Source organism: Phasianus colchicus, chromosome 9 (assembly GCF_987193195.1).
Source record: "Phasianus colchicus chromosome 9, bPhaCol1.hap1.1, whole genome shotgun sequence".
Classification (NCBI taxonomy): domain Eukaryota; kingdom Metazoa; phylum Chordata; class Aves; order Galliformes; family Phasianidae; genus Phasianus; species Phasianus colchicus.
The window spans coordinates 2,419,665-2,432,234 of NC_143444.1; the positions used below are offsets into that span (position 1 = coordinate 2,419,665).

Sequence of the window (12,570 nt, forward strand, 5' to 3'; positions counted from 1 at the left end):
CTGAAGCTACATCTGGAGTACTGCGTCCAGTTCTGGACTTCAAAACTAAGGGTTTGAAACAAACAAGGATCTTCTAGAGAGAGACCAGTGGTGGGTAACAAGGATGAGTAGGGGCTTAGAGTATCGCCCATACAAGTAAAGGCTGAACGATTTCAGACTGTCAACCTGGAGCAGGGATCACTGTTTAAAAATACCTAAAACGTGGAAGTCAAGTGGATGAGGCCAGGCTCTTTTCAGTGGTGCGCAGCAACAGAACAAGGGGCAACGGGCACTAACTGGAACACAGGAAGAGGCCTCCCAGAGAGGTTGTGGAGACTTCTTCTCTGGAGACATTAAAGACCTGTCTGGATGGTTTCCTGTAAAACCTACTGCAGCAAACCTGCTTTTGCTGGGGCAGCTGAACTCAATGATGGATCCCTTCCAAACCCTATGATTCTGTCATTCTGATTTAGTCTGCCTACAAATTAGAACCTATAAAACATTGCTTATGCAGATTTAAATTTAAGTACATTTCCTAGTTTTCTGTTGCTTTAATTATATAGTTTTGTGTGGGTTCTTTTGTTTTAAAAAATGTTTTGGAACTTCTTCCCTCTTCTTTCTCTTCCAAAACACTTCTTAAAATGTGCATTTCCCACCTGTGTTCGGGTTTTCCAGCGTTTGACATCTTCTTCCAAAAGCTTTTTCTCTGCCTGCAACATTCCACTTTTCTCACTCAGTTCAGCATTAGACTCTTGTAGAGGTAGAATGTCTGCCTCAAGCTTGCGTACCTGAAAATCACCGTTGGAGATTAAACTGAATCTTATGAGACTCAAGAAAATGGAATATCATAGGCTTTGCTTAATGACTATAAGAAAGACAGAGACAGCAAAAAGACTATAGATAAAAACAAAACATCCCCAAGAAAGTCATTATAAAGCTTTTTTTCCCAACTCTGCCTCTCAGTAGCCAGCTGGAGGCAGGAAAAGTAACAGAAAGTGAGAGTAGACTATGATCCTACAGGAAAAACAATTATAGTTATAGCTTCACAATCTCAAAACCATTACTTTGTCTTTCACTATAGGAATTACTGCGTATTAGAAGTCAAGCAACACTACCCTGGATACCATTAAAGCAATGTGTATTTAGAAATGGGAAGACATATCTATACATTTCCTTTTTACATTCTCAATAAAACTGTGGCCTACTTTGCATGTATTTTTGTGCCATTATCTGCTGATGACATCCTTGTTATAACATCACCGATAAATGCTGATTTTCAGTCTCACGTAAGAAAACTTAACTTGTGACTCTGCAATATTCTAGGAGGAGCAATGTCACCTTAAATGCAAAATGGAATATCTCCTCATTCGAGTTTGATGTAAAAGAATAATAACAATTTAAGTAATTAACAGTATATCCAATGTTAACTCACCAACTTGAATGCCTGCAAACACATGTGAAACTCAGTACTAACCTTTGCTTGCATTTGTTGCAGCTCCTGTTCTAGCCTCTCTTTCTCTTCTCTTAGCATCTTGTTGGTTTCTATCAGCACATTCATGGTTTCTGTTTTCTTCATTAATTCTTCATGTTGCGCAATGGTTTTTGCTGTTACCTTTTGAAAATATTTAACTCAATCATTTGTTTTGCTTGTACATGCTCACTGAGACTAGGCATAACACTAACTTATGTAACTACTGTGGAATTCGTTATCTCACACAGACATTCAGAACAAGTAAACATCATTGAGGAAAAAAAGTTTGGGAAAAAACAGATAAAGGATCTTTATTTTCCCCATTTACGTGCTTTTGGTATTGCCAGTGCTTTACAGGAGCCAGGACAAACCTCCATTTGGCTGGATACCAACCTCAATTTAGAAGGTTCTGATTCTTCCAAAATTCTTGAGCACAGGCAGCAATGAGAAAAAGCAGAACATAGAGAGCAACCCTCTATTTCCTGATATCATAAACATTAATACTGAACCATACCTGCACCTTCTCTCTCTCTGCATTGAGACTGTCTTGCACTTCCTGGAGTTCTCTTTCCAGATGCTCCACTCTCTGACGAAAACGCAGACTTTCTACCTGGGCCACCTCAAATCTAGTTTCTGCAATCTCCTTTTCTCGACGTATAAATCTACACAAGATGAACAGGGCATCATGTCAATGAAAACATGAAGCAAAGCATTTTAAGTAGAAGCACCTTCTATCTAAAGAAGTAAGAGTATAGAAATTGATCAAAAAAGATGAAAATTTGAAACAAAAACCATAGAAAAACTTAGATTAAGAAAAAAATTATGACAAAATCTCTATGAATCTTTCCTGCTAGTCACATATTGTAAAATTTACTTTAGCTTCCTGTCAAAACTGACTTCGCTGTTTTTCTAGGAGTAGAAAGAAATTCTCTTTACTAGCTACTGATATAGGACAACCATCTCCTACCTAGTAAAAACATATTTAAGCTTTATACATTGTCTCTCAAATATAAAACAAGACTGAACTATTTATTTTGGAAATTGAATTAAAACCACCAACAGAAGGAGCTCAGAGCTGAATTTACCTAAGAATTTCTAAAATTTGTTCCTGAGATTTCCCTTCCTCATTGAGAGAAACATTTAATGCAGCTGGCATGGCTTCTTTCATAGAGGTCACCATCTTGTCACTCAGACTTTCCAGTTGTTCATGTAATAACCGATTTTGTTTTTCCAAATCTTCACAGCGGGATGCAAGTGTTGAAGCTTCATCCTACGACAAAATTATTCAGTAATTTAAAGTTCATGTAGACTGGTAACTGAAAACACTTGCTACAACCATAAAAACGATCATACCTTCATCATTCTCTCTCTCTCTTCCCAGGAGGCTTTGCATTCTAGCAATGTAGACTCAGCTTTCTGTGCAGCTTCCTCAAGCTGCTGCTTTATTGCTGTATTCTTGGCAACTTGTTCTTTAATAGCCTGTAATGCCTCAACATCAGCAGCATGAAGCATTAATTCCCGTTCATATTTATTTTGAGCCTCAGAAGCCATTTTTGCCTAAAGAAAACAATTACAGATTCTGTTACCTTTAATGCTGTGCTTGATACGTACCTGGAGATTCTGAAATGCTAGACAAAATTAGTGACGGCTGATCAAAACCAAAACCACTGGCCAAAACCTTTTATCATTCCTAAGTGTAAAAGACATTGATACTTTTAGAATGGCTCCCTTAAAGAAATTATTCTTTTCTTAAAAAGTTAGAATGTGTAATCATTTCTTTTTAGAGGGTCGGTGGAAGAAACATCTCTTGTAGATAATCTACAATCAATGCTCTTGCTATAGATTCTGCATAGATGAGACATGGAAATTTTTATAAAAACATCTGCCAGTTATTTCTACATGTGAATGGGCAAAGACATTTAGTACATGAGGATAAAAAGCTAAGGACAGCCTGTGGTCATAACATAAGGTGAAAAAAATGGAAAAGACTGTGTAATAAATTTTGGGTTTGGATTAAACAACAACTAATCTTATCACATGCTGCTAATATATTTTTTACACAATAAATCAAAGCTTGGAATTCATTGCATTTTTTTAATGACAAAAACTGTGCTTGCAGCATTACTTTATCTCAAAGTCAGTTTAATTTACAAACCACGTTTGATAATGTAAAACGATGAGTTAAGAAGGCAGATATTCACAAAATAGAGAAAATGCTCTTACAGTTGTTTTCATTTCTCTGTAATACAATTGTCAGGATTACCTTGAAAAATGCCCTGAGTTCAAGAGAAAAACAATGAAAAACTAACATTAATTTTACTACCTTTGGCTAAAATAGGCAAATATGACAAACATACTTGTTCCTGGCAGTCACGTCTGGCTTGCTGTTCATTATTTAGAGCTGTACTGGCTCTCTGAAGGGCCTCCTGAACTTCTGACTGCAAAGTTGACAGGCTCTTCTTTAGTTCTGATAGCTATAGTGATGAGTGAGGGAAGAAAAAAAAAAAATCAAATAAAAACTTATAGACTAAGTAGCAAAGTATTTAACTAAGTATTGAATGCAGCTTTGACTGTAGGCAGTTATGAATAAATTAAAGCCAAAGCATAATTATTTTATAACAGTTAAAACATAAAAAGAAACACTCCCACATCTTTGTCTTATAAACATTCAAAGTTCTTTCTTAGCTGAAAAACAATACTGTTCTTTCAGAGTCTGGCTTTAAGCAGTGCTAACTGCATTCATTATGTTTCTTTTCAGCCCAGTTAGAGCCTAAATAAGAGACAGAGACAAAGGTCACTCTAGTTTTAGGATAATGCATCCTACAGATACTGCTTTGGCTCATGTTCCAAAACAGATTACCTGAAACCTTTCTCAAAGGCTTTTATTCAAACTTTTCTGTAACTAGCACTTAAAGTTCAAGAGGACGGTAGTCCATTTAAAACTGTCACTATACTAGTGAAATGATAAACTTCATGTACTACACACATTTGGAAACCTCTCAGATTTAGTTAGACTTCAGTATATCCTAAGAGATTTAGTTTTGGACACTACTACAATGTGCAGCTCCTACAGAAGGAGGGAATCAAGTAAAAGCATATTCTTGAGGACACTGCAAGAGAGTCTAAGAGAGGTGGTATCTGATGTGTACCTGTTGTTCCATATTCTCCACAGCTTTACGCTTTTCCTCTTGAAGTTCCTGCTTTTCTTTTTCTGACTCCATCAACTTCTTTTCCAGCTGTGATTGATACTCTGAAGACTCCTTGAGACGAGCTTCAACTGTTGCACGAACTTCTTCTGTCACCTTTCATCAAAGCTCATAATTAGATATAGATAGGTTTGTGTTTTTGTTTTTCTGCTTTAAATATGGTACTTTGATTTTAGTAATACTTTAAAGTCAGAGAAGGTATTCTCAACTCTCATTTACTACATCACTGAAGATGCTGAAACTCACAAATAGCACTGAAAAAAATTCATTTTTCAAAACTATAATACATAGAATCAAAGAATATCTTGGATTGAAAGAGACCATAGAGATCATCTAGTTCCAATCCTCTCCCTTGGGCAGGGTTGCCTTCCACTAGATCAGGTTGCTCAGGGTCCCCATTCAACCTGGGCTTAAATGCCTTCAGGGATGGGGCATCCATAACTTCGACACATTCATCATTAAAATGGTCAAGTATTTCACAGAAGGGAGAGTTGTTATAAAGCTGTTCCCATGAACACATATGAGTGTTCTTCAGAATCACTGAAGACTATTATTTAGCTAAAGAAGGTATGAATTTAACTGCTTTGACTCAGAGGTAATATTTTTAGAACAATGATCACAGTGTTATAGGAATAATTTATAGAAGAATTCCCTCTTTTGAAGGAAGTACAAAGCTAAGTCAAATTTACAATTCAACATTTTAAAAATATGTCACAAAAAGCATTTAATATTTCCATCGTTACAAGTATTTTTAATCAAGTTGTCTGAAGTCTGGTCTACCTACATTATTTTACAGTGCTTTCTAAACTAACCTCAGGTACTTTCTAATTCCTCCCATAAATCTACAGAACACAGTACAAACGAAAAGTAAAATCTTTCATTATATTTCTCATTTTGCTTTAATAAAGAATGTTAGATGTTAACTACTTACTTGTTTTTCTTTATTAAGAGATTCCTCTAGACTAAGAACCATGGCCCTGTACTGTTCCACATTACTAGAACTAGTCTTGAGTCTTTCTCTTAGGTCATTAACTTGTTCATCAGCTTGTCTTAGTCGACTTACAAGATCATCCACATCTTCACTTGTACCAGGCTGACCTATAACATCAGAAGATATTCATTAACTGTAGAAATCTACTTCAGTTTTTTAGACCACTGTTCCACTTAAAAACTGACTTTTTTGAGGATAACTGGGAGAAAGATTAAAAGAAAACAAAATCACCCTCATAAATCTTCCATAAAGAAAGTTGTCATTTCTAATCAAAAGAATGGCTTACAACAAACTGTTGATTCACAAAAAATTGGCTACTTAAAAATAGATACTTTAAAGATGTAAGAGTCCTGAAATAAAAATAAAAGGGATTGTTTAATTAGTTTGGTTTTACTTTTTTCCATTTTTAAAGTCAGCTGGATATTGATTTTATTTTAAAAATTTATCCTAGTTATCTTTTGCTCAAATTTGTAGTTGCGAAAATGAGATGGTTTATTATTTAGTGCATTGCCTCCTTAATTCTAAACTGTGATGAATCTTACCATTCTGCACATAATAGTGTTTAACATAAAGAGAAATTCAATGTAGGAAAACATCTTTACCTTTCCCTGGAGCCCTCTGTGATGATTGAGATGCTAGCTGAGCCTCTGTATTATTAAGTTGTTGTTTCAACACTGTAGTTTCTTTCTGGGCATTCTTCAAAAGTTCCTTTGTGTTAATGTGACGGTTTGTCTCAGTCTCTAGCTGCCTCTTAAGATCCAGGATGTGAACCTGAACACACAGCAGGAAGTTCCAATATACTTGAGCTCCTAAATTTCACATCTGAAAATCCACAGTAAGCTGGCAGAAGCCATTCAAGTCTTGCTTTATTTTCACTAAAGCAAGTTTAGCATAGTTATACTTACCTCTTGATTTTTGGTAAGAGCATGTCTTTGTTCCACCTCACTTTCTAGTTTCTTCTTTAGTTGAGATATCTCACGCTCCAGCTTTTCTACCTGATTATTGAGTCTTTGTTTTGTTTCTGTCTCAGACCTCTCCAGTATTCCCTGATAAATAAGATAATGCAGTATGCTTACAACATATTCCAATAATTTCCTTCTGAATTACTGCAGCACTTCATAAAAGTTTATTGTCATAACACTTCTCTAACCACATTAATTACTAAATGGAACAAGAATTATACATGAAACAGCAGTTAAGACAGATTTAGTTTTGAAATATTCTTTAATCATATAGATACAACAAGTATTATTAGGAGAAAATCCACTACTCAAGGAGTCTAAGTGGGGATTAAAAGAACAAAAAGCCTTCTACAAAAATAGAAAATGACAAAATGTGCAACCTTACACATTTATGCTACAAAAGAAGTTTACATTAAAAACTGAAAACAATAGTTTATTCCCCTATTGTTTTAAGGCATACTTATTTCTATTAAGGCATCAGTAAATTTTACTATTATAAAAATAATCAACTTTTTTTGTTTCACATTTTGTCTCCATCGTAATGCAAAAACCCTGCTCATCATTTCAAAATTCTCTATTATCTTCATAGGCAAAATCTTGAATACAGGACAGGAATGAAAAATATCTTAAAGAAGTTGCTCAAACAATTTATGTTTAGTGTCAACTTGTAACAAACAAACAATCCTCCTTCAGACCCTCCTCTATGATTCAGGAAGTTAACTTCAACTGACATTTACTGAAGACTGACAGATATCTATCATGAGTAACATCCCATACCTGAATCGTTCGCAAATTAGTAAGTAGCAAGTTCTGTCCTCTTTGTTCAACCAGTAGAGACTCACGTTGCTGAGTCAAACGCACATCTGACATTTTCAAGATATCCTTCTCTTTTTTCAGATTTTCTGCTCTCACCTTTAAGATAACAAACAATAAGAATTTTGTTATCTGTCCCAAATCTGGCCTTTATTTTTTACTTCAGACAGTACTAGAATGGTCAGTTAATACTATTGAAGCAATCTTTTGATTTAAAGCTACAGGCTATAAATCAAGGCCAAGAACAGTAATAACATAACTGCTTTGTTTATCATATTCTATTTACTGTGTAAATACAGGTACTGAAACACCTTGGAAATTCCATCTTTACTCAGTACTTGAGATATTTTCTGTAAAGTTGCAAATAGCATCATTAGATTCAAAAACACACAAGTATACATACTACGAATATAGTAGTTGACATATTTAAAACGATCATGCATCTTTTAACAACTTTTAAGAAAAATTCTAGCACTAACTTGGTTTATATGAAGCATAATCCATTGTATTACCTCTGCCACTGCCAGTTTTTCATTAGCTCCTCTCAGGTCTTGAGTCATAGTGTTAATGATCTGTTCTTGCTTCTGAGTTGTTGCTGTGAGTTTCTGGGTTCTTTCATGTAGAGATGTTATTTCTCGACGATAGCCTTCAACATTATCCTGCAGCATTTCATAACTTCACAGAGAACAACACAGCAAAGAACATTTGCTATCACTTTTTTTTTTTTTTTTAATTTATACGTAAGATGTGTAAGTACACAGACATATATTTCATGTTGATATGCACTAGTTTTCAGATAGCCTCATATATGCTGCACTTAACTACAGAGTATATTCTTGATCCCACCCATATGATATTTTTACAAAACAGATAATACTGATGTTTAACTGGTAACTCTTCCCGAGCAATGTATATCAAGCAGTCCATGTGATTCTTCTGATAAGAACACATACATAAAGTAATGCAATTAAATTGCCAGTTTACCGTTTGGAGGCAAACTCCAGCTGTGTGGATATCTTTGCATTTTGTGACCTCAATTCTGTAACTTGCTCCTGAAGCTTTTCATTTTGTTCATTCAGCAACTTGTCATTCTCTGCTTTCTCTTTTTTATAGTTCTCAAAAACTTCCTGCAACTGCATCAAAGAATAGACATTAATATGCTTAGAAAAGTAAAAAAAGAAACAAACAATAACAGCTTTGTGCTGTGTTTTCTGAAAAAAAAATACCTGCTTAAGTGCAGCCTTAGCCTCTGCAGTCTCCACCGACTCACTCATTGATACTGGAGCAGGAGTTGACATGGCTTGAGGAATACTTGAGCGCTTTGGAGTAGATGTAAGAGACATCTCCTCTGGCAACATACCAGATGCTAGAAAAAATAATTTAAATTTTAAACGCAACAACTGAATGAAGCAGAAAATTGTATAACCTAAGAACAATACTATGTTTCTAGGAAAGTCGTGTGTTTTCCTAAGCAAGCAACTGACTGCCCATTCTTTACATCTACAATATGCTACTACATCACATATGTAGTCATCACTACAGGCGAGTCATTATGTGGAAGTTACTACACTGAAGAAATAGAATCATGTGCCCAAATCCAATTCATGGATTTTCTATTGAGTAAGTGTAAAAGTGGAATAGGAGATTAACAGAAATTACTAGTTTCATTTTAGCATCATCACGGGAAGCTCATCACAATTGGCGCAGAACCATGGAACTTACCTTGCAAAGGAATGATAGCTCCTGTGGTCTGTGCCAACAATATGCGAAACATGTCACGCTGACGAACGATAGACTCAACAAGCTGCAACTGATGATGACGTGATTCACGCAGTTTCTCTAGCTCATTGAGAGCTTCATCGAGTTGACTCTGAAGCTCAGAAATTCTGAAACCAAGACCAGTTGTTTTTAGTAATATAACAGCAAGGTTACCAAGGTTACGCACTTCCCAGATTTTGTGACAAGTCTTCCAGAGTTATTTTTGAAAGCAAAGCATCACTGAGATTTTTCAGAAAATGGGAAGAATGGCATAAGGTCTTGATTTTTGTAGATGACTAAAAGAGAGTAGGCCTCCTCTTTCATGAAAGGTAGAATAGAGGTAATTCTGTTCATGTGAGTAACTTTGAACAGTAGCATTAACAGAAAACCATGCTGAGAATGTTTAATATCGAATTACATTATTTGTGGGCTTTATAGCCCATACACTTTTTTTTTCCTGAGCACAATTGAAAACTTAATCTCCTTCTTTGAATAACAGCTATGTGTGGAATTGCATTTAGTGGAAGACTGACAATCATTTTTTTTGAATGTCACAGGTTTAAAAGATTTTCACACAGACTACTCCTATTTTATAATAGGCTGTCATTTCACTGTGTTTTCTCAGACCTGCATATCTATGAATTGAAAAAAAAAAGTTTAGGAAGAATGAAGTAAAATTATTTTCATTAGTCAAATAAACAATGTTGAAGGAGAATGATGAGACATAAAGCTATACAGCTATATGGAATTTGCGAAATAATAATTGCCATTCTGTATCACTGTCCCAGTTTCAGCTGAGACAGTATAGATTTTTCCTTTCACCGTGTCCGGTACAATGCTGTGTTTCGGCTTCATGAGAAAAACAATGTTGACAACATACCAATGTTTCAGTTGTTGCTGAGCACTGCTGTACAGAGTCAAGGACATTCTGCTTTTCTGCTTCTTTCATTGCCCCACCAGTGAGGGGCTGGGGGAACACAATGAGTGGGAGGGAACAGAACCTGGACAGCTGCCCTAACCTGGCCAAAGGGATATTCCACAAGAACTGGAAAACAGTGAGGATTTGGCAAGGGTGGGCAGTAACTGCTTGTGCATCATTTGGTGTGTGTGTGTGTGCGTGTGTGTAATTTTTAATCTCAACTGTTGAGTTCCATTTTTTTTCCCCTTTCAGTTCTCTCCCTTATCCCACTGGGAGTGGAGATGAGCAAAGAGCTGTGTGGCGCTGAGCCCCCTCTCCCAGGTTAAACCACAATTATGGAATTGCTCATATATTAACTTGTATACACATAACCAGTAAGAACAAAAAAGTGAACAGTTTGCAGGTAAATCCCTGTTACTACACAGTATAAAAACTTCACTAGAAAGAACAAATTACTTACTTGGATGATGTTGTTTCTTGCTCCTCTTTTTCTCTAGCCTCTCCCAGCTCCCTAAGAGCCACCAGGAGACGCTGATTCTGCTGCTGAAGTTCTTCAATATTTCTGTAAGACACTAGATGCTGAGATATTACTTCAGAAGAGCTACTGATGTCAGCAGAGCTCACTTCTTCATCACGAATCACATGATTGCCTCTAGCTTCTTCCAGTTCCATCAGTAGCACACGAATCTGAAAGAGAACATTCTAGCATAAGACTTGCACATAGCAATAAAAGTTCACTCTGAAAAAAAAAAAAAAAACATTACAAAATAATTTCAAGTATTTTCTTTTTCCTACAATACATGAACTGTTACAATAAACATACCCTTGTGAGATAATTGCATTATTAAAAAGGCAGGCTGGCAGAAAGTAAACCACATCAAAATCAGAAGTAGATATTTCTGGTATTCAATTCCTGGAACCTATCACTGGGCTTTCCAATAAAGCAAAAACCAAATTATACTTTAGTTTTCCAGACAGATGTTAAACAGTACTACAGCAAAGATACCTCTCCTCTATCCATAAACTTAATCCAGTTTTATAAGCAGAAATGTAAATACCATATAGTCTCAGGGAAAAGCTATTAATAGTTCTCATGACAGTCCAAGAACAAGTATAGTTGAACACAACTTTCAAGCAAACTACAGAAAAACAGCACACTATATTAATAAACAAACTGTAAATAGCACATTTTAAAACTACAGCAACATTTGTTCTACCTGCTGCGAAAGGTCTTTCACTTGTATTTCCAGTCTCTGGTTTTCTCTCTCAAGCATAGAGGTCTGCTTATTGGCTTTATCAGCATCCTCCTGCAATCTCTGGATTTCCTGCAGTTAAAAAATACACAGTAATTCATTCAAGACATTTCTTTTTTTTGAGAGAGAAAGATGATATCAATTACTGAGGTATGCACTGTGAATTAAACATGCATAATAGTTCTCAATTTTTACTAATCTTGCTTACTTCAAGACTAGCCAGTAGCTCTACTTTTTCAATTAAAGTGTGCAACTCTCAAGCTTTATTTCCTCAAGTTAAAGGTTAAACCTCATGCACTTAGGAATCAGAAGCCAACACGTATAATGCTCTATTAGTATTAATACAAACACTGAAGTCTACATTCTTTTTCCATCACAAAGATCACACTTAAGCCTTCAAACTAATAAAAATGTTGTTTCTGTAAAACACAATGCATAGCCCAATGAATCTCAAGCTGAAGTTCAGGGGACATTTCCCCCACAGGAAAAACTGAACAAAAGACCCTATTTATACGTATTTTATCAGTCTTTGGAATTAGGAAGTCAAAATCTTCTTTTTTTTCATATTTTTTGTGCTTTTTTCCTTTTATACTAACCTTCATAGCTTGTTCAAGCTTTGCAGATAGACTAGCAACAGCTTTTTGGGAACGTTCAAATTCTTCACGCTGACGTTTCAGAATTGGTGCTTTGGCTTCAACCTCCTGCACTATTTCATCCAAATATTTATTGATTCTCTTATTCTCCAGCTTTTCCAAAAGTAACTGATCCTGAGTTTCTACATATGCATTGTAGAGCTGCAACACAAGATTTTTATTTATTTTTACACACAAATCTGTCCAGATGTATCAAAGAACCATTGGTAATTACACAATTCGTATCTTAGAGCAGTGTAGGTTTATATGGTGGTAAACAAATTAATTCAAAAGAACCAGACTGACTTAAAAAGAAAAAAAAAGTTCTTATAACTCACACCATGGTAGAGCAGTTTAGAAATGCAAACTTTTACAGTGCAACTGTATGCAATAAAAGAATTCCCTGTAGAAGTGACAAACCTTAAACAAATGTAGTATCACAATAGAAAATAGCAAGCATGGAATATAATTTTATGGCTGAACAGAATGACCAAAACAAAAAAAAAATATTTCCATAGACAGATGGAAAAAAACCTACGCATTCATGTATCATTACGCCAACCCCACAGCAACCTCTAAATTACGC

At 35.5% G+C, this 12,570-nt stretch overlaps 1 protein-coding gene across 3 annotated transcripts in view; it reads right to left on the reverse strand.

Annotated features, from left to right (window-relative positions):
- The window catches only part of TPR (translocated promoter region, nuclear basket protein), a 42,571-nt gene that overhangs the window by 21,075 nt on the left and 8,926 nt on the right, over positions 1-12,570 (reverse strand). For all 3 annotated transcript variants that reach the window (XM_031608486.2, XM_031608485.2, XM_031608484.2), the window contains exons 12-29: positions 11,949-12,146; positions 11,317-11,424; positions 10,560-10,786; positions 9,145-9,308; positions 8,649-8,788; positions 8,407-8,555; positions 7,935-8,097; positions 7,387-7,521; positions 6,553-6,693; positions 6,250-6,418; positions 5,588-5,754; positions 4,600-4,752; positions 3,808-3,924; positions 2,804-3,007; positions 2,536-2,720; positions 1,965-2,112; positions 1,454-1,591; positions 636-767 (exon numbers count right to left, since the gene is read on the reverse strand). In XM_031608486.2, the coding sequence (XP_031464346.2) occupies positions 636-767; positions 1,454-1,591; positions 1,965-2,112; positions 2,536-2,720; positions 2,804-3,007; positions 3,808-3,924; positions 4,600-4,752; positions 5,588-5,754; positions 6,250-6,418; positions 6,553-6,693; positions 7,387-7,521; positions 7,935-8,097; positions 8,407-8,555; positions 8,649-8,788; positions 9,145-9,308; positions 10,560-10,786; positions 11,317-11,424; positions 11,949-12,146 (2,838 nt within the window). The remainder of the gene's footprint in view (positions 1-635; positions 768-1,453; positions 1,592-1,964; positions 2,113-2,535; positions 2,721-2,803; positions 3,008-3,807; positions 3,925-4,599; positions 4,753-5,587; positions 5,755-6,249; positions 6,419-6,552; positions 6,694-7,386; positions 7,522-7,934; positions 8,098-8,406; positions 8,556-8,648; positions 8,789-9,144; positions 9,309-10,559; positions 10,787-11,316; positions 11,425-11,948; positions 12,147-12,570) is intronic.